The following is a 26,584-nucleotide window of genomic DNA, read 5'->3' as shown; positions in this document are numbered from 1 at the left end:
TGTTCAAGTCATTAACCCACATCGTAAAGTTGGGCTCGAGGTGGCCGCGGCTGACGGCCGGCGAGTTATTCACCTAGGATGGGACTACCCTTGTTGCTGCTACCATGTTCAAACATGACCAAACAACCCCTTTCAATCCAATTGGAGGTTCAAGAAACAGACTCATTTACCGAAAGTGAACCATGGCAACGTTTCTTGACACTTCCCAAATACCCGCGCCCTTCCGTGGTCAGCTGTCACCTGTGAAGGTATTCCAGGAAGCCATCGAGGAGAGGACCGAAAATAAGGTCTCCCTGCTTGAGGGGTGAGCTAGTGTCACTCTCTATCCGGACAATCCAAGTCTCTCGACTAGGATATGCATCAGCTCGGCAAACAACTTTATGGCACTTTCATAATCATATTTCATCATCAAGATGCGGTACGCGGTAAAAGACAATCGCAACCAACCAAACACGGGCGATTATCCCAATCGGATCACTTCCACGAGCCCTGCCTTTAGTTGTGTAAAAAACATCCGTGTGGAGTTCAACAGACAATAGGTCACGCAGAATGGCGTCGTGGCTTATATGCAGCCAGTTCAGCACATCCTGAGTCTTATGGAGAGCTCGATTGGGAAGTTGCAATACGCGGATAGTGACTTATTCGGCTTACAGAAGCTGGATCCCAAGAAGGCTTTGAAAGCTCTCCCCTTGCAGACCTACGTTTATGGAGTGGACCGTTGCGTTGGCTATACCTTTGCAACAAACACAGCAGGCTAAGTCGGAAACCCTGAATTTGCTGCCGATCATACCCTCAAAAGGGTGCCTGGTGTCCAGCTTTCTTCAACCAAAGCCTTCTCGAATACGGTGCAAGAAAATATCGTTCGTGTCCTTAGCGGGAAATTTCAGTATAATTTTCGCCCATTCCTCCACCTCTTTTCCAGTGAGGATAGTTGGCTGCCTGTGGAAACACAGGTGAAGATTCTCGTCGACCTCCCAAGGGCGATCTGAGCCGCTACATGATCATTTCTAACAAAGGGGGCGGTGCGGATAACGCAGACGCTATCAGCAGAATACGTATAGATCTGCTGGAGCTCGACTTTGTCTACTCCACCTATCGCATGAAAAAAGACTACAGACACCAGGTCTTGATGGCTAAGGCGCTGTATTTCTACACCTGGTGCCCCAGGATAGTTCAGAAGTCGTTGAACGATGACGCTGGCACTCTCGCGCTCCTACACAATGCCCCGATCCAAAGAAGATGATTCATTTCTTCACCGACTCGAGGCTCGGAGATGCACAAGGACTTGTCCCAGGTGGCACCACCGACTCCAGCAACCGATTGACTATGATCCACGCCAACTTAAGCCTTCTCCGCATTATCATGAACGAACAGAACGTCTTTGGTCACCCCCTGATGTTCTCGTGGCAGTGCAGCGTGGGCGAACTTCTACGACCCCAATAAAAGTTCTTACCTGAGAGTCTACTACTTGGTCCAAGAGTTCTTCGGTAAGACGTACGGCATGGAAGTGCCCATCGCGGCCGAGGACTACTGCAACAACTGGTTCATGATCCCTACCAGATGAAGACACCCCCGCCTTAACAGCAAACCGCAATCATGATCCGCGGGGATTGGCTTTCCCCCCAATGCTGTTGGGAGCAGCCATAAGGATGACCCCTTACGCAAAGAATGCCTCTATACCTTCGCCACCGGTGCGCTCAGGTCGCTGGGGTGGAAACGTCGTTGACAGTATCCTTAGCGTGGGTATTCTTAATGGCAACATGTCTCACCCCTCCGTCGACTACCTTGTGGAATATGTGCCATCCTGCGAGCAGACGACGGGTGGTGTTGCAAAAAGATCGAGGGCTGGAAAGACTCGCAAGACGACGGGAACAGTTCGAAGAACACGCGCAGCGCCAAGGACGACATCAAGACGGAACACGGGGGCGTCGAAACGCGCAGTGCCTAGAAGAACGGCAGGGACACGACGGAAGACCACGGGGCGTGCGAAGAATAGCAGTTTGGTTGAATTCAAGAGCATGCTCCTGGATGCTGCAAAGAGCACGGGCAAGAGAGCAGCGAATCGCGCAAAATCGAAGGCCCTTTCTAGGTTGAAATCGTCAGCCACAAGTTTGGCACGCAATGTCCTTGCCTCGGCGCCCGCGCACCCTGTTCTTCCAAGTGTTATCGCGCGCGATACTAGCACTGGCAGCGGCAAATATCTCGCGATCCCCGGACTTGAATTTCGCATAAAAGAATGTTTGACGAGCTTCTGCCTTCACACAAAAATGGGGGCAAAATGTTTTGCTTTTGGGTCTGAGCAATATGGGCAAGAGCTTCTTCATGAAACGGTTCCAAGCTCACGTTCGTCCGAAAAGAGTGTACGTCATTTCGAACACCTCTGCTGATCAATATATCCAACCTAACACGGTCTTGAAGCAATATTCCGTCATGCCTGAATCGATCGAGGATACGAGAATTAGAACCGGAGTCCTACGTCATCATCGACGACATCCGCGTCTTTCTCTATCTCTATCTCTTCCGATTCACGGATAAGTCGAACGTGAAGCGGTTTCTTAATACGCTCTTTGGCGGCACGGGCAATAAACCGGCTCTCATCTTCAAACTGTACGAGAAACTCTTGATACGCTGCAAGCGCCCGATCCTCGCTATGGGCTGCACCAATCAGTGATTCGCCTATTATTGCGACAAAAAATCTATTGCGGCGAACTTTCAGTGAAAGCTTTGCTCTCACGTTATTAACAGAAAAGATCTGACCAAGAATAAGAGAAAGAACTTCAGGAGGGATATCACCAGATTTTTAAGCGTATGATTGAAGAAAATGGAACATATTCGAGTATGGGTCGTCGGTGGTCTCCAACAGCGACATGAGCGGGTGGGAGATGGTTATCTGTCGGCCTTCCTCTTCCTAAAGGCGCAGCGGCCGGAGATCCTCCAGTCTATCGAGAGCCAACCCGAGAACATTATCAAAAGCGCTAAGTCCCTTATAGAGGTCTTGGGTTATCTCCCCGATGGGTCCGAGCAAATGGCGCTGGAGCGTCAAATCACCACCGGGATTTCATCTCTTTCCCACGCAAAGCATTGCAGTATATGCCAAACCATCCCCTTGCTAAGTTGAGCTTGCTTGAGCTAAAAAAACACCCAAGCGTAAAAGAGCTATATGCCTTGTTCGAGGGCCACCCTGAGCTTCTCAATGAACTATTCTGAAGATACAGGCCAAGTTTGCAACAGCGTCGCTGATGTCCGTTTGAAAAAAACAACTCCCGGCGGTCACTACAACCTCTCCAGACTCGGAAAGAGGGGGAGTTCGATCGCTTGCTGCTGCTCGTCTCTGGCCGCTTTCAGGCGGGCTAGAAGATTCCCGAGGACTTTCTCAAAAGCAACTATTTCACTCCGCGTGCGCAGCTGGTACAATTGTTACGGAAAGCCCTCAAGGGTTTGAAGCAAATACCAGGGAGCATCAGGCGGATCAGGATATGCGTTTTTCCATCGTGGCTGACTATCGCGAGCTTGTAAACAACGTAAACCAACAGTTTCTCAGCAGGTATCCCTTTGAGGTGGTCGCTAACGCCGTAGTCGACTTCGGTAATCCCCAGTTTCGCCTGGCGAGGCGGAAATTGCAGGAGATCAAACAGCATGCTCTTGTGGTCTCGGAGTCAGGGCACAAGTTCGGTGATTTGGCGGCCTTGCTTGAAACCTACTCCAAAACACCCGAGAGCAAATTTATAAAATGATGATCGTCATTTTATGCCTAGAGGCGTCTGGGGCAAGATGACTAGCGATGCTGCCTTTATTAACGCGCTCCTCATTAACGGGAGCCGCATCATGAGCAAGTGTCTTGCTATATTGAACGCTCGAGGCCTTGTTTGAATGTTTCATGGACATGCCATTTTGGGTGACCACTTAGGAGAAGACGGCTGCTGCTTCGGTGATCAGAGATCAGTAGGAGCAACTTGCTCGTTTGCAGAATGCTGTGGTGCGAAACGAAACAAAAAGTGCGAATGAGGATACCGAGGGCACTCTCTCTCATACTGTTGCGCAGCTGAAGGTAAACAAGCTTGACCTCCATGGTGGTGATGACCGTTTATGTGGTTTACTGAGAATTGCTACAGGAACGCTGCCTGATCTCGTACGACAGAACGTTGTGATGGCGCGGTTTGAGGAAGGTGCGAATCTAAAGAATGGCAAGATACAGATTAAGGGTCTCTGGATTGAGCAGGCAGAAAACGAGTGGTATCATATGAGCAGCGGTAAACTGCGAGAGGCTTAGGGTTTAACTTCCACTCTTCTGGCAGAGTGATGGCACCCCTCTTCTCACTCGCTATCCACGGTTCAAATTTGAACGACTTAATTGTAAGTGATCCCCAAAGGAGTTGTAATTTATATTTTTTAAATTTTGTGCGATATCATAATTACCCTCACAAAAGATAATAAATACAAATTGCATGTAATACACATTTTAAACTCCAAGCATCCAATAATTTCCATTCCTTCCATGTCTATGCCTCCATTGGAGTTAATTAATTCTATAATTCTGGGTAGTATGTGACTTTAGAGGATTGCATCTTTCATGCATCTTATATTTAACGATGTCAATGTTAGTTTGTGTCTTAATCTGGACCTTTTGATAAAGACGTCTGTCCTCTGTCGATATCAGTTTGTGATTTTGTACATAATGATGATCATAGTAATATTTTTATGTATTTCTCTTAAGAGATCAACCTGTTAAAGTGATAATGCTAATAAATTAATAGATAATAAGAAGAGTGATGACAGTAAGAAAATAATAATTATAATAATAATAACAACAATAATAATAACAACAAAGTAATAATAATAATAATAATAATAATAATAATAATAATATGTAATAATAATAATAATAATAATAATATTAATAATAATTTTTTATTTTTTTTCTCGATGAAAAAATTAAAATTTAATTAAAATTATAACTACAACATACAAATATAAATGTTAAAAACTAAATCAAATATAACTAAAATCAATGTTTAAAATATCCATGATAAAGGGACAGTCAAATGTAAAGACAACTTTCCCAATAACCTAGGTCAATATTTAAAGTATGTTCGCGAGTTGAGGCAGATCGACTTCCTCGTATCGCCGTAATTGCTGACCTAATCAGTGCGAAAGACAGTTTACAACGCATCCACGCTAGCGTGATGCCATATTGCAGCTTTCTCTTTTGTGCCAGAAGATCAGCTAGCCGTTTATAAGCAATTGCCGTCTCTTTCCCCATACCACCTGATGTTGAAAAGACCAGTGGTGTAAAAGCAGCATATTCAATCTCTCTTACTCGATCACCATATTCCCTTTTCTTAACCATCTCATGCTGACGATAGACTGCAGGTAGATTGGTGCTTTGGTAGCTCGACGCGTTTGGGTGAAATACCCTTACATCAAAAAATACATCTTGCTGTCTGGACCAAAATCCTTTAGCACGAATATCTAGTCTCGCTTCTTATTGTCTATTGGCTGTACGAGGTAATATCACTTCCCCAGAAAGAGGTTGTAATTGTGGCTCTTTCACAACTGTCGAGCAAACTTCTGCCATCCACTGTGCTGTTATATCTCGAACTTCATTATGTCTCACTATTGGTAAACCACCATGAGGACATATCATCGCGTGATCGGTTGCAAAAGCCTTTCCACAAATGCAGTGCGGAGAGGCATTTTTCAATTGCCATCCATAACGTAAACTTAATGCATCTCGAAATTCCCCTTTGTTCAAATTAAATCCTTGATCTTGTAATGGAAGTACACTTAACCATGATGACGATCCTTTTTCGCTCAGTATATCTAGCTCCTTTGCACTGTTGGCGTAAAACTATTTCTTATTTCCTGGATCATATCATCAACTTTCTTCTTCTTTTGCTCTCGTAAAATCATTTTGATTGACTGTAACTGAGGTTTATGAAGTATCCCTTTCTTTTGAACAATCATCTCTTTTAAGCATTGGCTGATCGTTTTGGAAGCAAGATATTCTTCATTTGCTCTTTTAACTGGGTTGATAATACCTAAAAGAGATGATTGTTCAACAGAAAGAGATACTTCATAAACCTCAGTTACAGTCAATCAAAATGATTTTACGAGAGCAAAAGAAGAGGAAAGTTGATGATATGATACAGGAAATAAGAGATAGTTCTACGCCAACAATGGAAAAGGAAGCTAGACTCCAATCATTTACCACCATTAATTTTCCTTTGGTCGTGTAGTGGTATATCGTGTATATACTCTTGTATCAAGCAAGTGATTCTTCTCGTAACAATTTTGTTGTCCCAAAAACCAGGCCAAGATGTTCTTGCAAAAGATCCAACTTAAATCAAATTAGAATATACTCTCACTATGGCTCTTCCCCTAGTACCTCTCCCTTCATATTTCTGAAAGGTATAAGGTTGTCATAACGTGAGGATAAAAAGCCAAGCCAATTAATTTTTTAACCACTTGTGCTTTAAAGACCTGCCGTTTTTCTTTTGGAAGGTATATGATTTGTCTTTCCTAAAAACATCATGAATCAATTTTTTTCTTTCTGAACAATTCATACCTATTACTATTTCCTGAAAAACAGCAATATCAAATTTTTCCAAAGCACTTTATAATTTATCTTCATCAGATGAGTTAGCAACAGTTACCAAATTATTTATAACAACATCCACATCTTCATTGGCAGTGGATGCTTACAATATTTGTCACACTTCTTTAATTCTTCACGTTACTTACTTTTTGTCGAGCATTATGAATAACTTTTTAAACTTTCTCACAAACTGCGTGGTCAACAGATTAATGCTTTTGTATCATTGAATAAAATAAAAGAACCACAAAATGGTCAGCTTTAAAGGCATTGCCATGAACTACAGATCCCTTAGAATTAAGACGAATATTGACAGGATCAGTTTCAATTACCTCTACCAACCAAGGTTCAATACTGAGTTAAACAATATTTTTAACACTTTTCTCCACAATCAAGATTAAGTTTGTAAATTTTGCAGCACAATACAGAAGAAAGTCCTACGAATACAGGGAATTTGCACCATATTTAAGCATTTGTTAGTTACAGATCTGCAGAAAATTTCAGTTACATATTGTGCCATAGTCATAAATTGATGATCATATAATGAACATTAAAGCCCAGCTTATTGCAAAAATATGAATTTGCTTCAAATGACAATCCTTCAAGAAGATTATTATTCTAAGGCATTTTTAACCTTAATAATAGTAAAATCAAATTGAAACAGTTTCAACCCCCTGATACTTTCATTTTAGAAAAAGCAAGATTTCCACGCATTTTTGTGAACAGTGGCAAATCGATAACATTCTCAATGTTATTTCTCCGTGATGTGACCCTTTATCAAAGCCTTAAATAAAAATTTTGTTATTGAAATTGCTCTGAAGTTCCATAATAAACTTTTTATAAGAGATAATTTTGATTTTAGTACAATTAATTGATTGTTAAAAATTGTTTGGATGTGTTAAAGTAGCTCTAATTGTTTAAAAAAATCTAAAATATTTACTGAATACAAATTGAAGGGATCTTTTTGCTTTTGTTATTTGAAAAAAAGATCCCAAAACAAAAAAATAAATAAGAGCAAAAAAATGTCTGCAATTTATTGGTTTAACACATAAATCATGTTACATTCAATTAAGTAAAAGGCTTAAATTTAACACAATATAAAAGTTTTAGAAGTCGTATACTAGTTCTTGAGTGACACACTTTGCTTACTTATTATTACTTTTAAATAGTGTTTACTGCTAAAAAATAACGTGAATAATTTGTGTAAGGAACAGCATGGTTTCGAGTGCAATATATGAAAAAAAACTATGATCGTGTGAATTTTTAAATGCTATGAAGTCCTTATTTTCCAATTACAGGAGAAACTATACTACCACTTAATAATATCAATAAAAAATTCTCTGTTCTGCTTGTTTTTAGTTTAATTAGTTACATTAGTTACATTATAGAATGCAAATTGTTAAAATTCACTGGCTCTTATTTTTTATTTTCTTCAGATATTTATGTTGGAAAACCGTTGCTTCCAAAGACGAAGCAATAACAAAAAATGTTTATTTTTGGAAAAGTTTGCAAATACTTTTTGGACTTGAATGAAAATGTGCTTAAAACTTACACCAGCCATTTTTGTTTATTTTGCTTGCAAAAATTTGGGTTTATCGTCTTTGAAATGTTTTTATTTAATAAACACTTTTTGTTTATTCTTGGTTTCATCAACCAACCATGAGCACTTCGAAAAGAAATTTTCAAGGGTATTCTATTTTTCACAGAGGCATTTCACAAAAAAATTGCACGTACTGCTCTTAAAAAATAAGAAACAAGAATTTTTTCATATGGATATATATTAGGTACAAGACAAGTAATGTTTTCCAGTTACTTTAACTATTTTTTTCACACTTTACACCCATAATATTCGATCCTTGTCGTTGGAAATGATTCAAATGTCTTTGGTAAAAAACGAACAAAGCGGCAAGTTATTGGTGACGAAAAAAAATTTTTGACAATTGTACTTTTATCGTTGTTTCCTTTAAAAACCTAAAAAAACAAAAGTCAACCAATTGTTAGGTTACAATTTACTACCGTCTTGGAAAAAGAGATCCTGTTCATATCCAAGCGTTTCACGAAGATCATTGCATTTGCGTAGACAGTTGCGATTTTTCGTGCAATGACTTTTTTTTAGCTTTATTTTTGTTGGCTTGCTGCAGAGAAAAACAGGTATTTTAAAGATATAACCAAAAATAATGCTATAACCTTCACATCATGCGCTTTAAAGTGAATTCGGCTTTCTACGCTACACTAAATTTATAGAATGAATAAAAATACATAAAACGCGTTGTTTCTTGCTTGAAAAGTAAAGAAAATTTTTTAGACAACATATTTATCATTGACAAACTAAAATGCACTTTTCACACTTTTTGACTTCGTTTTCAGACCAAGTTGTAAACAAAAAGAAATGAATTATTCAATCAAATTTTTGCCTGCCCTTATTTATGAAATTTTTCAATAATATAACTTTCTTTGTTATGAAGCCAATATTTTTTTCTGTTTGAGATTTTTCAACTAATTCTATATAAAAAAATTCATTGAAAAATAGACATGTTCAAATGGACTGAAATAGACTGATCTTGTTTGATTGCATCCTTTTTAGTAGATAGTAACATTCCCATACAAAGTGCTGGGTGTTTCATGTTGTCTTTCAACAGAAACAAACTCTCGGTACGCTTTTTGCCAACCTCAAAGTTGTTAATTAACAGCCCCTGTTAAAGGCATTACTGTGTTAACTGTGGTGGTCAACACCAAATAAACTTTAAAAATTGTTGGCAACTAATTTTACTTAGAAATTGAACAATTTCAACATTTTCTTTAGAATAATTTGAACAGCTTTTAATTTTTGGTGACTATTTTTTGTTAGAAGCGTTGCCAAATAAAGTGGTAATTCACTCATTTTCTGCTTTTCCTTAATAAGCAGCATTCTGTTTCTCCTGGCTGCGTCTATCAATCTTCTTTGGTATATAGTTGATTATTCTATTTTAAAAAATTCTATAAATTAGAGTATAGGAACTCAAGATTGTGATTGTATTATTATATAAAGTTTATCTTATATTCGTATGATGATTGGGTTTTGAATATCAACTGACCTTTTTTATTACAACACCCGTCATTATAAATGCAGCACCATCCTCAGATATCTATTTAAACTGACTGGAGACTAGTTTTGGCTTAGTTATAGATCACTCATTATTAATTGTGACTTTTGAAGTTTGTTTTTCTAACTAAGCATAATGAAGCTTTCGTCACTAAAAAATTCTATTTAGCTTTTGACCTAATCATACTTCGTGATTCCTTGTCACCATCTATTGTTTGTATGAAATCGAGCTTTTAATCTGAGGAAAGCTGAATTCTGTTAGATATGGACTTGTTTCTTAAATACGTATTAGTTAGCAAGAGAGACCAAAATGATAATAAACAACTTTAAAATTGAAAACAGTAAATAAGAAACAGTATAAAATTTTGATCATAGTGCAAGTGCACAATGTAATCTATAAACTCATTCCATTGCCTCTTTGTTCCATCATATCAATAAAAACACTTATTGGCTTATTTTTGACGTTATAGTAAATATCAGGGAAATTCCGGTAACGCACTGTTATTTTCTCAAACATATGAATGTTTGAAATTGCCAAATTTTATTACATCCTTTCAGATTATTTCAAATATCACAAGTTAACGAAAGTTGTGTCTGGTGATAGTTAATGTCTTTTAAGCTTGCCTTGTTAAATTGTAAGTGAAATATCGTAATGTTATTAAACTCCGTCGCAAACGTGTAACTTGCCTATTTAAAAATAGCTATAACGACGAGCAAAATTTAAAATAATGTGTGTTTTCAAAGTGATGAAAATTAATTGTATTTATTTTGAAGTAACTAAGTGCTTTAGTTTTTCTTGAGTGAAGCTATTATCGAAAAAAATTAATCTTTTTACATGCAAAGTCTTGCCCTCGACAGTGTGACTTCATAGCTCAGTTGGTTAGAGCACTGTACCGGAATCGCAGAGGTCATAAGTTCAAATCCCGTTGAGTCACCTGAATTTTTCAGGTTTATGAGACAATTGTTTACATTGTCCATATCTTTGAGTTGTTAATTTAAGCTGTTAATATGATTATGAAGACACTTATCTACTTTAATATTTACGCGTTTATTAATAAATTCTTTGAGAAATATAACTGGTTCACACCATCTTTGTAGCGTGTGGAAATAGAACCAAAATTAATAGTTATTCTTTCGGGACCACGCACGTAACAATGGCTTGATGGCACAGGTACAATGTATCTAATCAGGTTCGTTGCAAGCCATTTTTATAACTATTTTTGATAATATAAATGTATTGCAAGAATAAAAAACATTAGAAAACATCATCGTTGAGTTTAAGAATTCTTTATATGTTTTTCAATATATTGAATTTGAGATACATTTCAAAGATTACTCTTTACATCAGCAGATGTGATAGGAGAGCACCCACGATGTCATGTTTCATTTATTTACATTAGTTCATCATCAAAATTCATTCATTTAGTTATTATTTTAAACGTTCTTTTACAAGTTATACAGTATATAATATTTTTAGTGGTCGAGCATTTTTAAGAAGTTGATGATCTTGATGTGAATTGATTGTCAACCTACTCCACCAACTTTTTATGCCTTTGGTGAAAGGTTAATACTCGTGTATTGTTATATTTCATTCTTTCAACTTTTATTAAACAACAGGTTCATAGCTCTTTTCTAGTTGAAAATTTATTTAGTGGAGGTATGTTGCTCACGCTTGTGGGTGGGCAGATCAAAGTGCATCACTTGGTAATACTTGGTATCATGAACAGTTTTATGTTGACCAACTTTGGGGCATTTAGTGAACTCAATATATTTATAGATTTTTCAAAAACTATCTATTTCACAATAAAAGTTTATAATAAAACCTGTTCAATGAGAAGAATAATTGAGATGCAAATCACAATTACGATAACTTTGATTAGCTAAACATATTTGCTTCACTTAAAACTTCTCAAAAAGAAATATTCCGACAATAACAGCATGCAAGCAATATTTCCTAAATGCTTTAAATTAAATATATATATTTTTATTTTTAGCATGTCATCAATATTTATATGGAAAACGTTGCATTCATGACTCAGCTAAACACATCTTCAAGTAGGTAAAGCAATGCTTTGACTTATATTCATTTCTTGGCAAATAAATTCTGAAGCAACTGTTGAATGTTGAAAAATTTTAGTCGTGCAAAGATCAGATATATAAAATCCCGATTAACGACGAGAAATATACAATGCTTTTTATTGTTGGATGGTTGTTACTTGGCTTAGAACCATATCGTGTTATTAATGTACTTTATGAATTTTTCTTTTTCGATTTTTTATAGTTGAACCCAAAACAAGACCAAAAGATTTTTTATATTTGAACCCAAAACAAGACCAAAAAGTTAGTAACGTTCATGGTCGAATGAATAAAGTTAATTGAATAAGTTTTAACACGTTGCTTGCCACTTTGTTAGATAATCAAAGACTTCTTTAATGTAAAGGCTAATTGATAAACAACAACAATGCACAACTTGAATCTTAGCTTATGCTCCTATACCTTGTTGACACGGTGAATATAGATCTCAGCATGTGCTAAACTGTACTGCACCACAACACCAAAATTGTGACACATTAACACTTAAATACTCTGACATGCTGAGACACTGACACACTGACATACTGACACACTGACATACTGACACACTGACACGCGGAGGCACTTTGCAGTTTAAACCGAAAAAAGTACTCACACATGCGCAGCCTGCCACCAAAAACTCGAAACTCGCAGTTTAATAGTGTTTACAAATGCAGTTTTTCAAGTTTATTACGACTAAAGAACCATAGTATTATACGATTGCTCTGTATTATTACTTGTGATATAAGTTATACCTTTGAAGATCCATTTTCATGATAATATGACCATATTCTCTCGTTATTACTGTATGCAATTGAGTAAGTTTTGGTCCATTCACCGTGTATAGTTGAAGCACCTTGAGTTGCAACACCGGTTACAGTTACAACTTTACCAAAGTCAACTTGAAGCCATGAGTACATTTTTTTATCTCTTAATGGTGACCAGCTTTTACCGTTATTCAATCGAGCAAATTTGGACAGATGGAGATAATCAAATTCAGATGACGCAGTAATAGCATTATCAGGTATTTCATTATTTTCCATGCCCAAAGATTCTGGAAAGTTGCAATCTAAGAAAAAACAATGATAGACATAAACAACTTTATACATGTTTATATATGAGAAATCAAAATATGTTTTTAGACTAACTATGAATGTTATAAGTGTATATTGACATTTTCAAGAAGTCGTAGTGATTAACTAATCACATTTTATTTTGTACAATTAAACTTAGCATAAAACTTACGAAATTTTTATCCTCACTTATCACACAAATGTAGGCTAATGGTGTTGCCTCTTGGGCATACAAGACGTTTGCAATAGAAGAGCACTTGGAATAAAAAGTATGCTAAACTTGGTTTGCAAATCATACACATATGAATTCTATGACAAACCATTATTTTTCTAACTGCAGGGTTTTGAAGGAATTTGGAAATCTGCAAGTTCAATGAGAGAAAGAAAACGTACAGACGATTAGAAGAGAAAAAGAAAGTGCTTAGCATTATTGATGAGAAATTTAACATTTTATAACGATAAGGTAAAATCGTTGAAAATTGTTGAGCATGACGTCAAACGAAAAAGTTTTGGGAAAAGGATTAAGGTTTTAAAAAGAAGGCATCAGATAAAGTGATTAACATGAGATTCGACATTGAAAGTGTGTTTTGTAATCATGATCGAAACTGTGTGTCCACAATCTATTTTGCCCCACATAAAGGGCGGTTGGCAAGACATGTTGCATAAAGCTTGAAAGCTCGTAAAAATAACTTATCAGACAGATATGGATAGATCAAATTCAACACAAAATTGTACAAGTTATGAAATGCAATATAAAAGTTTAAGTACCCATAAGAAATGGTTTTTAAGTTTTGCGCTTGAAGTTTTTGCTACTTTCATTGACTCAAAATCATTTCACTCCTCGCTCAATCCCTGTTATTAAGCTTATGTGAACATCCCCTAACTCAGGTTCACCCTGAATTTCATTCAATCTATCTCTTGACATGGGTTAAGTTAAATCCAGATAAACCTGTGTTTTTAGAACTCAATTTTGGTTAATTTTAATCTTCGTTGGACCGGTGCAAATTAGGCCTACGATAAAATAAAATTTACAGGGATACAATCACGGACTAATTAACATGTACAATGATATGGAATACAGTCACAACAGAAAACTGAGTTTGATGTTGCGAATTAACGATAACTTAGTACTATCGGCTGCTTTCATTGAACGTAGCTACAAAACAACGGCTTCTTCAGTAAATTTAAAAGAATCTCTACATATGGTGATGTCAGGCAATTGCCAAATATTTTTTGCCACTTTATATAATAATTTTTCAATTGATGTAAACAGATTTAATGTGTGCAAGTACAAACCCTAATTAATGTACTTTTAAAACTATGGAATAACAATTACATTTTTAACAATTCCTTATGTTTTCTATCTTGCAGTTTATCAGGTTGTATTTTTATCTTGATATAAAATTTTCCCTACAATTTCCTGTAGCTTGCCGACTAGACAAAAGATTTCATTAATGTGTCACTCCTGTAAACCCCTACAGTTTCGAGCCTATCTCTACTATATTGTTTATGCGACAAGTTATTAATTAAAATTTCTGCAATCTTAATATTGCGTGATGAACATTGCACAAACGACACACTTACCAAATGTTAACACTCTAGAGACATTGCCACTTGTGAAAAAGTCTAGATCACTCCATGCAATCACAGGCTTATTGAGATTAACAACGCAGCTATCGTTAAACCAAAACATTGAACACGATACGTCACGCATTACGTCACGGCTCCACATATTCAAAGAGCTTATTTTGCCCTTAAAAGACCATTTGCTATTAAAAAACGCTTTATCGCACTCCAGTTTTTGACCAATAGCAACGACACCACCACCAAATAATTCATCATCACCAAAGGCTTCGTTGAGAATAGTTTTATGGTCAAGAAATATCCTTTTCGTCTTCCGATTGATGATGATGACAAAGTAGTGCCAATGGTTATCATTGATGGTGTGAGAAATATGAAGGTGTCTATTGTATAAAATAAATAACTTTACTTATTTTTCACCATGCAGTGAAGTGACATATTGGCTCTGAAAAAATACATAAAAGATGGCTTGTTTACATATTTTCTACTGCTCACACAAATATTTTGGGAAAGAAGGGTTTGCGGCCTGTGGAGCTGGTGGAGTAAACTGGAGCAAACCTCCATCAGATGGTGCTACTTTTGAACTTTAACACGTTAAAATATTCAAGTTGCTAGGAATTCAATTGATTCATTAACTCATAGTACTTGTTTTATTTAAATATCGCGCCATTCTTTACCATTTACGTGCACTAAAGCTATTTTCAGTTCAATGAAAATTCGTTTTAATCAGTTGCTAGAGATTGTACCTGGAGAATTTCAAGAAAGAAACTAGGGCATTGTGATTAATGTATAATTGTATGAACTGATAGAAGTGCAAATTGCTCAAATTTGATTTTCCAGTATTTGATACGGTAAGCCTATCAACGTAAATTGGTTCAAATTTATCAAACTGTGTAATTAAAACCTTTATTCGAAACAACACAACAGTTTTACTACCTTTAGGCTTTCAATAACCGGTTTACTCTACAAAGTATCGTATAAAGGTAGAAGCGAGTCGTAATTTTAATTGGAATTTGCCTTTTTCATTTTATGAAGACACGAAATATTTTGCTTGATTGCACCATTGTCCAGCAACAATAGTTTGAATTTCTTAAAATAATTTTCATTTGAGTTAAAACATTTCCATATGCCATAAAGATCTGTCATTTACTTATTCATATTTGAACACTTCGATTCTTATAAGACTTTAATTTGAACAGTGCATTAAAAACATCGCGCTCGCACATTATATATAAGGCAGTATAGCTCTAAGAGGCATGTTCCAATTAAGTAGATAGATAAAAAAACAATGAAAGACGATTTTTTTGGCAATGGAGTATTAAAGCAATTTTCACACTAAACTCAACATCAAGAGTTCATTAAACAGCTTCACATCAATGGCATATCTAGGGTTAGCCACAAGGAGCAGTAGAGATCAAAGTAAATTAAAGCTGCTTAATTATAAATCAAAGTACTTTCAGAAAAGCACTAGTGGTTTTTGGTTTCGAATTTCTAAAGAATATAATTTCACCAATAGTCTTTCCTCTGAGAGGCTTAAAAATGTAAATATATTCCAAAATGTGCAGCAGTAATTTGTTTTCACTAACTCTAGATCCGCTACTGGCTTCATAGCTTCCCACGAATAAAAGTCCTCATTTTCTACAAACGCTTTCTTTGTGTGCATTATTTTTTTGTGGATAGGATCTTTCCTGTCTGAATCTGATTGAGACACTTATTTCTGATTTCTTTGTGGACAGTGATCTTTTTCGTGTCAGGGTAAGATAAAAGCTCGATTGAATAATATTCCACAATATCTGAAGCTCATTCCGCCGGCACAACATTTTTCGAAATGTAATGTTTTTATATAACAAATTGCATTTATGAGCAAATGAGCAAGTGTGTTGAGGCGGCTGTGAGCAGTTGCAACAATTCATGAGCACTCACGAGCAGTTATGAGCATTTGAGCAAGTGCTCGTGAGTAATTATGAGCAGCTATAAGCATGTGCTCATCTGCTAATAAAACCATAAAAGATCCAAACTATTGAAGTGGCGTTGCCAGCCCGCAAATTTTTGTGCTGCTATTTTAATTTTTTTATTGTTTAATCATTGTAAAAACAAAAGATTCCTAAAGAAAGGAATAATGTTAAAAACCTAAGATTTACATGACAATACAAAAACTTTCGGGCTTGCTACGACACTAAACTATTGTATATGAAATATACCAAGTTTTTGTTATCATGAACCAGTTTAGTTCACTCTCTAACATAAGAAACTTACATAGACTTTTTTTAGGGGTAGTTGTGTTATTATATGTATGTAATACATCACTTCACTGCATGTTGAAGAATAAGTCTGCATCTTCTCTTTTTATTGAAAATTCAAAGATCAAAGTCTTTTCAATATGACCATAACAGCCCAACATAAGACTTTTACAAAAGCCATGACAATGGTAAAATAAAGAAAGATTTATTAATAACGTTTCGTCTTTAACTTAAGACTACTTCAGATTATTTGAGATAAATTATATACACGAGGTTTTAAATACAAGAATATATATTACAGGGTAAAAAAGTAAATGGTTTGAACCCGGAAGATATATGTTTTTACAAACATATATTGCAGGGTGTTAAATTACATGTAAGGGGAGTAGGAAGTTTAGATGACGGAATTAAGTGAGAATGGCGGTATATTAAAGAAGGTGAAGGGGGATTGAGTTGCCTTGGGTGTTAAGAGAGGGTTTAAGTTTGGATATAAGAAGGCTTTCATGAATCATAAGGTCATAATTGTCGGAGGAGGAAGAGAGAATTGAGAAGTCATTAAAGTCAGCAGAGTGAGATGTATTTCTTATATGGGAAAGAACAGCAGGTGGTGGTAGACATAAGGAAGGTTTCTGTGATAAGGGAGAGATTCCAAAGTGTTCCGATATTCTGGTGTGTAAATGACGCGTGGTTTGACCCACATACGATGCAGAGCAGCGTCGACACTTAAATGAATACACAACACCAGATCTCAGGAGCTTGGAAACCTTTCTTCAAAAGGAAAGAATGAGGAGAGACGCCTGGAAGAACGAAAAACAAAGCGAACGCTGATATAAGGAAGGGTAGCATTGCAGAGACGAGTAATTTGAGTGCAAATCTGAAGACAGTGTAGGCCAGTAAAAGGGATACAGAAGAACATGATTTTCTTAGGAGCAGTGTGAATAGGAGCTTTGGGTTTAAATGTATTGTTGAGGAAGCGGTGAAGATGATTGTCAAATATGAATAAAGAGAGGTTGTTTAAGATAAACAATTTTCTAACAACTTCTAGTTCGGTATGAAAGTGTTCATAGCTGGAACAGAGGTTGAAAATTCTGGGAAGTAAAGAGGAGATTAAGGAGCGTTTGTACAGAATGGGAATGAAACTATGGAAATTGGAGAAGAGACCAGTGATATTGGGTTTACGATACACGGAGGTGTAAAGCTTGTCGTTTGAGTGAGTTATTTTTACGTCGAGACAGGGAAGTGTGTTGTCTTTTTCCAGTTCGGATGTAAAGGAGATGTTAGGATGTTGGTGGTTGAGATAGGTAAGGAAAAGAGGTATGTGATCCAATGATCGAAAGAGTAGAAAGCAATCATCAACGTAGCGTTGGTAAAGAAGGGGTTTGAAAGTGGAGGGACTGTTGTGAAGCCATGAATTCTCGTTGAAGGACATAAATATGTTAGCAAATAGATAGCGTAAGGGCTGCCTATAGCCACACCATCAATCTGTTGATAAACTTGACCATTAAAGATGAAATGACAGTTTTTGATGGAGAGGGAGAGAAGTTTAGTGAATTGTAAACGGTCAAGGATTGAAAGGACGTGTTATTAGAGAAGAGGTGATTAGTTATTATAGCTCTTGTTTCATAAATTGGGATGTTGGTGAACAATGATTTAACATCAAAGCTCGCCATCACAACGTTATTGATGCTTTATACACGAAGAATGAACTAAACGCGTTAAATGGCCTGAGAAATGACAACAACATCGTCATTCTGAAACCGGATAAAGGCAACGGAGTTGTTATTCTGAATGAAAACGACTACCACAAAAAGATGATGGAAATTCTAGCGGGCACATCGCAATTCTAACTTTTAAATGATGATGCTATCAAAATTACACTGAAACGCGAGAGTCAAGTAAAGACGGTGCTGAGAAAACTAAAGGCAGTAAAATGCATAAATGAAAAGACGTACAACGAACTTTATCCCACTGGTACACGTATCGCCATACTATATGGACTCCCTAAAATTCATAAATCCTCAATCCCTCTAAGACCAATCTTATCTTGTATTGACCACTACTCCTACAAGCTAGCTAAATTCTTTATTCGTTTCCTTGCACCAATCTCCGCCGGCTCCCATATTATCAAGGACTCTTTCTCTTTTGTCCAAGATCTTTTACACAGTCATATTAACGCCAATAACGTTGTGATGGCGAGCTTTGATGTTAAATCATTGTTCACCAACATCCCAGTTGATGAAACAAGCGCTATGATAACTAATCATATCTTCTCTAATAACACTGTCTTCAGATTCGCACTCAAATCACTCGACTCTGCAATGCTACCTTTCTTCATATCAACGTTCGCTTTGTTTTTCGTTCTTCCAGGCTTCTCTCCTCTTTCTTTCCATTTAAAGATAGGATTCCCAATCTCCTGAGATCTGGTGTTGTGTACTCATTTAAGTGTCGATGCTGCTCTGCATCGTGTGGGTCAAACCACGCGTCATTTACACACCAGAATATCGGAACACTTTGGAATCTCTCCTTATCACAGAAACCTTCCTTATGTCTACCACCACCTGCTGTTCTTTCCCATATAAGAAATACATCTCACTCTGCTGACTTTAATGACTTCTCAATTCTCTTCCTCCTCCGACAATTATGACCTTATGATTCATGAAAGCCTTCTTATATCCAAACTTAAACCCTCTCTTAACACCAAAGGCAACTCAATCCCCCTTCACCTTCTTTAATATACCGCCATTCTCACTTAATTCCGTCATCTAAACTTCCTACTCCCCTTACATGTAATTTAACAACCTGTAATATATACTTGTATTTGAAACCTCATGTATATAATTTATCTCAAAAAATCTGAAGTAGTCTTAAGTTAAAGACGAAACGTTATTAATAAATCTTTCTTTATTTTACCATTGTCATGGCTTTTGTAAAAGTCTTATCTTGGGCTATAATGTTCATATTGAAAATTCGCTTTCCGCCAGGAAAATCTCTGGCCATGATTTTAAGTAGTAGAAGTCTTTCTGGCTTTACAGTTAATTCTTCAATTAACTGCACAGTGTTTTTTATTTTATGCACTAGTTTTATGATAAAATGCACTTCTTTAAACCAACAAGCATTGAGAATTTTTTTGATATATATCATTAAAAATTTTTTATGTATAGTGTTTCTACACTTTTTTGCAAATTATCAAGTTTCAAGCATTAAGCCACTCTTTAAAAAACCAAACCATAAAATTATATATTTATTTAAACTTGTAAAGAAAAACAACTTAAGTAAATCATTATGTATTCGTTAAACTTATTTTGCACAGTAATTATTTAACTAGCATTCAAAACAGTTTTATAATTTTAACAGTTCTACACCTCTGGAATTTTGCAGTGTTTGTACGTTGTTAAAGCAAAACAACTTGAAAGAACCGTCGTGCAATGATATTTACCTCAAACTTAATACGTGGAAGCTTTTTAAAATTGAAAAGACATTAACTGAACTATAACAGCCACAATAACGCAATTATATTTTCTTGTAGTTGAAACAAACACTAAAAAGCGTTTATCTAAATTAACCAGGTGAAAGAAGTAGCTTTCCCGGACTAATTTATCTAATGTAAATTTATTTTGATGCATATATAATTTTATGTGCGCGATTACTTTTTTGCGACACCCTATAGAAAACTTCAACTACAAGCAAAGATTCGCTTGAAGGGATTAGTTTAATTATTTAAATGATTATCAGCTAAAGAAGTTTCATGGACAATACAATAAATCTGAAATGTTAAATTAAGAGCTATCATTCAGAAACAAAAGGTTAAACAAATTTTTGCATAAAAGAAAAATATATTCCTCTTCTTTAAGAAATGTAATCGAATACCATCAAGCTGACAAAGATTACATATAAATTTAAAAGATAGTGAGTTCCACTCTATTGACTAGACTGTCGTACACTTCCTATTCACACGTGCTATCCCACTACTGCTTGATGCAGGAACTTTTGTCTGCTCTGTTTCCATCCTTGACCAGTACGTTCTTCTTTACGCAACCTGGTGATCTGAAGTTCCCTACTGACCACCATGCTGACACCAAGCATAGCATGGACACCTGATCAATTTAGGTCAGTATACAACAAGAATCCTAACCTCAAGTCGTTCTACACTACCAGCTCCAAAGTAGCTCGGTTACAGGCGCACGCCACTACGCCCAGCACATTTAAGGCGATATAATGAAAGAAATAAAACATATGGCTGATATTTACATACCATGTTTGGATTAGCTTTTGTAAACTGATCTGATCCCAACAATAAATTAGTCCATCGATCAATCAAATTATAATGGCATATCAATCATAAATACAATTTAATAGAAAAATTGAAGCGCTTATTTAAAAATTGTCTGTTTTATTATTTCACAAAAAAAAATTAAGGCTTTGTGTGCTAAGGATATTTTTTATGTTTGCGCTATATGTTTATATAATTAACTATGTAAACAATGTTGGCTGTGATTGGTCAACTACATGTTAGATAATTTTCGATATCGGAAATTATGACGTCATATATCTAAATATAACAGTTTCTACAATTACAGACGACATTAAAACATGTCAAACAACAGCAATGTTTGCCACAGTTTCTAAAAACGACGTGAAAGCTTTTGAACACAAAAAGCGGGGAGGATGGCTTTAACACTTTACAACACATTTCAACGAAACGAAGTTCATTAAACTGTCTGCCAAAAAATTAGTAAAGGTTTGAAAAAGTGTTTTATATTGTTATGTTTTAGGAATATTTCATTTAGTTAAAGTGGATAGTAAAACAATTATTTAATTTGTTTTTCCCGTGATATCAAGAATTATTCAGACCTCCGTCAACGTTATCTGCCTCAACCTGATGCAATAGATGCTTATTATTTACACTTGTTTTAAATATGATTATTTGAATAATAAACATGTTGTCCTCACATCCTCACAAGTGTACTTCACTCATATTTTTAACGAAACATTGTTACATTGTCGTACTAAGTCGAGCATCATAAACAAAATTAAAAGATAAATTGTCTGCAATTCTGATGGTAATGACCATTTCGTATTTTTTTCATGAAGAATGTTGTACGATTCTGACAACGTTTTTAATTCTTTACACATTACAACACAGAAAGTTTTGAGCATGGTTTTTTTATGGAATGTAAAATTGTTTTCTTCAAAGTTTGCTAACAAGGGAATATGTCGAGAATTAGCTATTGAAAGAGAAAATAGGTAATTATGGCATATGAGTCTAATTAAATCTAAGTAAGATGAAAAATAACGAAGTAAAAATCATTTTCATTCAATATGATGTAATATCTAAACTAAACCAGAGCACCAATTTCATTAATTTACTTAAGAAGTTGTATAAAACAAAATGCAAGCAAAATGTATTTAGTATATTCTGCATCATCCAAAATAAGTCGAGTTTAAATTATAAAACAAAACTATCGTTCATCATCATCGCAACTTGACTCCATATTATAAAACAGCAGTGAGCAAAACAAATTAAAGTTGCTTAATTTAAAATCAAAGTATTTGAGAAAAGCACTAGTGGTTTTTAATTCCTAAAGTATATAATTTCACCAATGGACTTGTTCCTGAGTGGCTTAGAAATGTTAATGTATTTTAAAATGTGCAGCAGTAATTCATTTTCACTAACACTGGATCCGCCACTGTAAAACACACAGCTTAAATGATGTATATTCATCAACTTCATGGTATTGTTTATTTCTTTTTGAGTACTAAAGTAAACAGTTCACACCTAACAATAACTTCGTTATTATCTTATTTCATTTGACTCTCCTTCAATTCAAGCCCCTTCAAATTCCATAGCCTGTAGTTAGTTAAAGAAGCTTGTTTTTATATAACTGCAAGTGCTTTCTCGCTTTGGAAAATTAAACCAGTCTGCGACAAATCTCTATTAAAGTTTAGATGAGTTTGTCTTTTCTGAACTAATACCAATTATAAATACTTGAAGCCACAAACGAAAATGTTCATTCATTGTGAGGGGTAATATGACGCGAAAGTCCAGAGTGAAGACGTTCAATATTAAATAATTTTAATGTCGAAACAACTGCTCAATGTATGAGCAGTGTTATTTTTTTCCATAATATTATGAATCCTTAAGAGATTTGACTCATCTTTAATACCTTAGAGCCCCCTAGCTCGACATATAGATTGGCGGATTAGTATCTCAAAGGTGGATTTCAAACTTAGTCCAGTTCCCAAGTTTTTCAAATGCGTATTAAGACCCTTTTGGATTTATGTATAATGCTGTTACTCTTATGATGTCATTAGAATACTGAGGTGGATTGAGACTTGTGCCACTAGTTTCTAGAAACTAGTGAAATTTCCAAACAGGGGTAAAAGGCAAAATGTCTTTATTTCCCTACTTACGGCACCCCAAGACCATCTTGCTAACCATGCAAAATATAAAGTTGAATTCTCTCTAAAAGCCCTCAATCGCACAAAGCTGTGTGCAAAACTTAACTGTTAAGACTAACGGTTTAAAAAAGATTTGAAACAAAAACGGACACTTTTTTATTATATTTATTTCTACCAGGAATCCATGCCATGAATCTTACGTCCTCGTTAAATAAAGTCCGGGTCTTATTTCGAGAACAGTGGATTGCATACTTTACAAATTAAGGCTGTATAAAAAGGCATTTCCACCCATTTTGATCACATTATTTGAAGTCCAAATTTACGTTTGTAAAAAAAGATTGCAACGAAGAAGAGAAAATACAACTTACATCCTGTATGAAGAGCAGACAACTTAAAACCGTAGTAAAAATAATGATATTAAAGAACCGAGCGTTAGAATTATACGCGTTTCTTAGCAAGATAAGAATTACTTAAATTTTTGACCTTATTTAAAACTGCTTGTCATAGGTTGTAGAATCACCCATTTTAAAACTAGAACTGCCCTTTTTCAAAAATATCTGTCTATAGAATTATCCCTGCTTTCTACAGCCTCTACATTCGTGTTGAGTTCATTTAATATCTCTTTGCATCATAAACATTATTTGTTACTATTAATAATTTATTAGTTGCCACATGTATCAACACCTTTAAATATTAAAAGAAAGAATGATGGAAGGTTAACTTGAAAATTGATGAAGCACATACTTTATTACAAAACTAAAATTAAAATTATATATCAATGTCATAAATAACCATAAAATTATATATTAGTGGTGTATTAGCTTTTAGCTTTCAAAAAATACAAATTACGGCTTCTTCATATTTATCAGCCATCCATTCGGCTCAAAAAACATGGCCGAATAATAATGGTTAGGTTGTCAATCTACTAGTGAATTAGTAATAATATTTTGTAAACTGTGACATCCGTATCTTTTTACTTATTTAACGCTAAATAAGTTTCACTGATGCAGTTTAATAATTTTTGCTGATGCATTTTCAACTACTGCACTTAAAGGCATGATTTTGTCAAAAATTAATCAGCTGATGTTTAAGATTTCAAAATATAGTAACCTTAACATACCAATCCAACTCCAAACAATAACATTATCGGAAAATGAAGTTCCCATTATAGGACGATTTTTAATATCACATAAAAATTATTTTTGGTATGGATTAATTGATCAGTAAGTAATGACACATAGATGACATATCAATATGCAAGCGCCCCTTCCCTTAAATATCGATCTTGTGCGTCCCCTGCATAGTAAATCATTTTACTTACAATGTATCACTTGATTTTACGGTGAAAATCATCTTTTCCTTTTGAATTCCGACAAAAAGCTCACCAGGACTATTTTTTACAGCATAAGAAAACAACGCCATTTGCTGAGTTGCGTCAGTGTTCATCCAAAATATCAACGTCATCTCCAACATTTTAGGAATCTTATTCTCCAATAAAATCACATTTTCCAAATGGGCACTGGGAAAGAGTAGCTCGTGACTTTTGTTAAGGGCTATAAAAAAAACAATGAAAATAGGCCTAAATTATTATTTAGTGAAAATTATTATTACAAAAACTTACGCGTTAGGAGCTCACAGGTTTTGTTGTACATCTAAAAATAAAACAGAATGCTTATCATAAATGTCTCTTTGATGTAAATATAGCCAGAGCCTTAAAGTTTTTGTTTACCTTGACGGGTGAATTAAAGAAAATATAATCGTAAAATCGACTTTGTTTTAAGTTCTTTTCATTGCTATCGTTGATGACACTATGTAACATTTCACAAAGACTCGAAAGTCCTTGACTTAACTGTCTCCTGTAGTTTACAGACCGACAACATGGCTCTTTAGCGCAAAAGTAGATGCATTCCAATTCCATCTGTACTTTGGTTTTCTTAAAAATATGTCCTTGCAGTCTCCGTCCTAGGGTAAAAACAAGTTATGTCAATATACAAAGTGTATAATTCTACAACAATGCTTCGTAAATTTATTAGAGGACATAGAACGTTTAACGAATGGACATCGTACAACTTCTTGTAGAAGTAACTACTTTACCTTTGTATGAAGCATCGTAACAAAAATTTACGCTTTTGCTTTGACAACAAATTTTAAACAACCAAAGTAGTATAACCATTAAATTCAAATACTTTTCTGCAGACAGCATTGATGGGTTGTGAGCAAATTTAAAAAGCATTGTAAAGAAAAACAAGCTCACATCACGTAAATGCTAAAAGCTGTTTAGAAGAAACACCTGCTTTGTAAAAACGTAAATTACATATTTAGAGGTCTGATGCACTGAATTAACATCACACAATTTGTTTTGTTTTTAAATAATAATCACATGGATTGACTTGATACATTGAATTGCTTCAGTCATAGATTGTGTACGCTATTTATAGAGTAAAATATACTGAAACCTCGAATTTTTAAATGCTCCAAGTTTTAGAGATGGCAAAATAAATTAGTTTGCTAGTTAAATTTTGAATCCCGTTGGGCTTGTTTACCTTTTTCTGTCACAAATGACGTCTTACTGGATATCTATAACTGAAAAGACAAGAGGGACATGTAATATATTTGACAAAAATTTTTACATTATTGCTTATGAGATGTTTCAAAATATGCAAAAGTGTTTTAGAAAAATTTGTTTAAATGAGGTTATGCAGTAACCAAGTTTAATATTGTAGGAACGGCTTGTGCAGATTGGGAACGAGTATCACATCTCGTGTGCCTTATGCACGGCATTGCATTAGGTCATCATTATCGACACTTTGCGGTGAAGTACAGAAAGAATTTTTTTTCCATTTTCTTTTCCACAAAACTTGATTCGGTGTGATAAGGTGTAGTTGGGGTGCTTAGGCTCTCAGTGATTTGGATCACTTACGAACCTGAACTCTAAGATTTTCAAATACAAACTGGACGCAACCCCACGTTTGCACCTCCCCCTCCACACACACCTAAGAACATTTAGTGACAACCGATATTAAACAACTATGTGAAACTAAGAATTTTTTAGAACTGATATATAGTAAGGCAAAGTTGATAGAAACAAGGAACACCGATTAATTAATAATTAATAATTTTTGAAGGCTTGTTTGAACAATTTTAAATGATCAGTTATAAAATACAGCTTTTGAAAAAGCTTTTCTAAAATAAGTCACCATTATCAACTCAAATTAGCTTGGTCTTGAACTACCTTATCTTTTTTAGTTGCTGGCAGTCTGCATGCAACGCACTATTCGTAACATGTCTAAGCTCAGTCTTTATCATAACCTATATAATAGAGAAATCTCAATTTTTTTTTATTTCAGTGTATTTTTACCGGGTGTGATTTTTCAGGATATAAGAAGAGTTCACAAAACAAAAAAAATTTTTATTTTGTTGAACTCTTATTTGCACTGGATGTAGAAGACTATATATACTCGTTTGAGCGCTGCCCCAGAAAGAAAGCCTCCCTCGAATAATCACTGCATTTGAAATTACTATTTTTCAAACAGCATGCCCCATA

The 26,584-nt window shown here is 35.3% G+C and overlaps 1 protein-coding gene across 1 annotated transcript; it reads right to left on the bottom strand.

The window, feature by feature from the left end:
• Positions 1-8,133: 8,133 nt before the first annotated feature.
• On the bottom strand, positions 8,134-25,244 carry LOC124457988. The gene is made up of 7 exons (XM_047008114.1): positions 25,135-25,244; positions 24,770-25,002; positions 24,662-24,692; positions 24,362-24,593; positions 14,405-14,784; positions 12,503-12,816; positions 8,134-8,563 (listed from the first exon to the last, which is right to left on the bottom strand). Exons 1-7 carry the CDS (start codon positions 25,241-25,243, stop codon positions 8,420-8,422), a joined length of 1,443 nt encoding a protein of 480 aa, XP_046864070.1. The 5' UTR covers position 25,244; the 3' UTR covers positions 8,134-8,419.
• Between the last annotated feature and the right edge of the window lie 1,340 nt (positions 25,245-26,584).

This window comes from Xenia sp. Carnegie-2017, unplaced genomic scaffold (assembly GCF_021976095.1).
Source record: "Xenia sp. Carnegie-2017 unplaced genomic scaffold, XeniaSp_v1 HiC_scaffold_6, whole genome shotgun sequence".
Taxonomy (NCBI): Eukaryota; Metazoa; Cnidaria; class Anthozoa; order Malacalcyonacea; family Xeniidae; genus Xenia; species Xenia sp. Carnegie-2017.
Note: the sequence above shows the minus strand (reverse complement) of the source record. Positions and strands in the feature narration are given on the sequence as shown.

What these genes read in the sequence shown, in the direction of transcription:
- LOC124457988 (XM_047008114.1), bottom strand. Translation starts at nt 25,243, where the DNA reads ATGCTGTCTGCAGAAAAGTATTTGAATTTAATGGTTATACTACTTTGG. An exon ending in TTACGATGCTTCATACAAAG is followed by an intron (nt 25,003 to 25,134) that starts GTAAAGTAGTTA and finishes TTTTTACCCTAG; the next exon opens with GACGGAGACTGCAAGGACAT. An exon ending in TCTTTAATTCACCCGTCAAG is followed by an intron (nt 24,693 to 24,769) that starts GTAAACAAAAAC and finishes TTTTATTTTTAG; the next exon opens with ATGTACAACAAAACCTGTGA.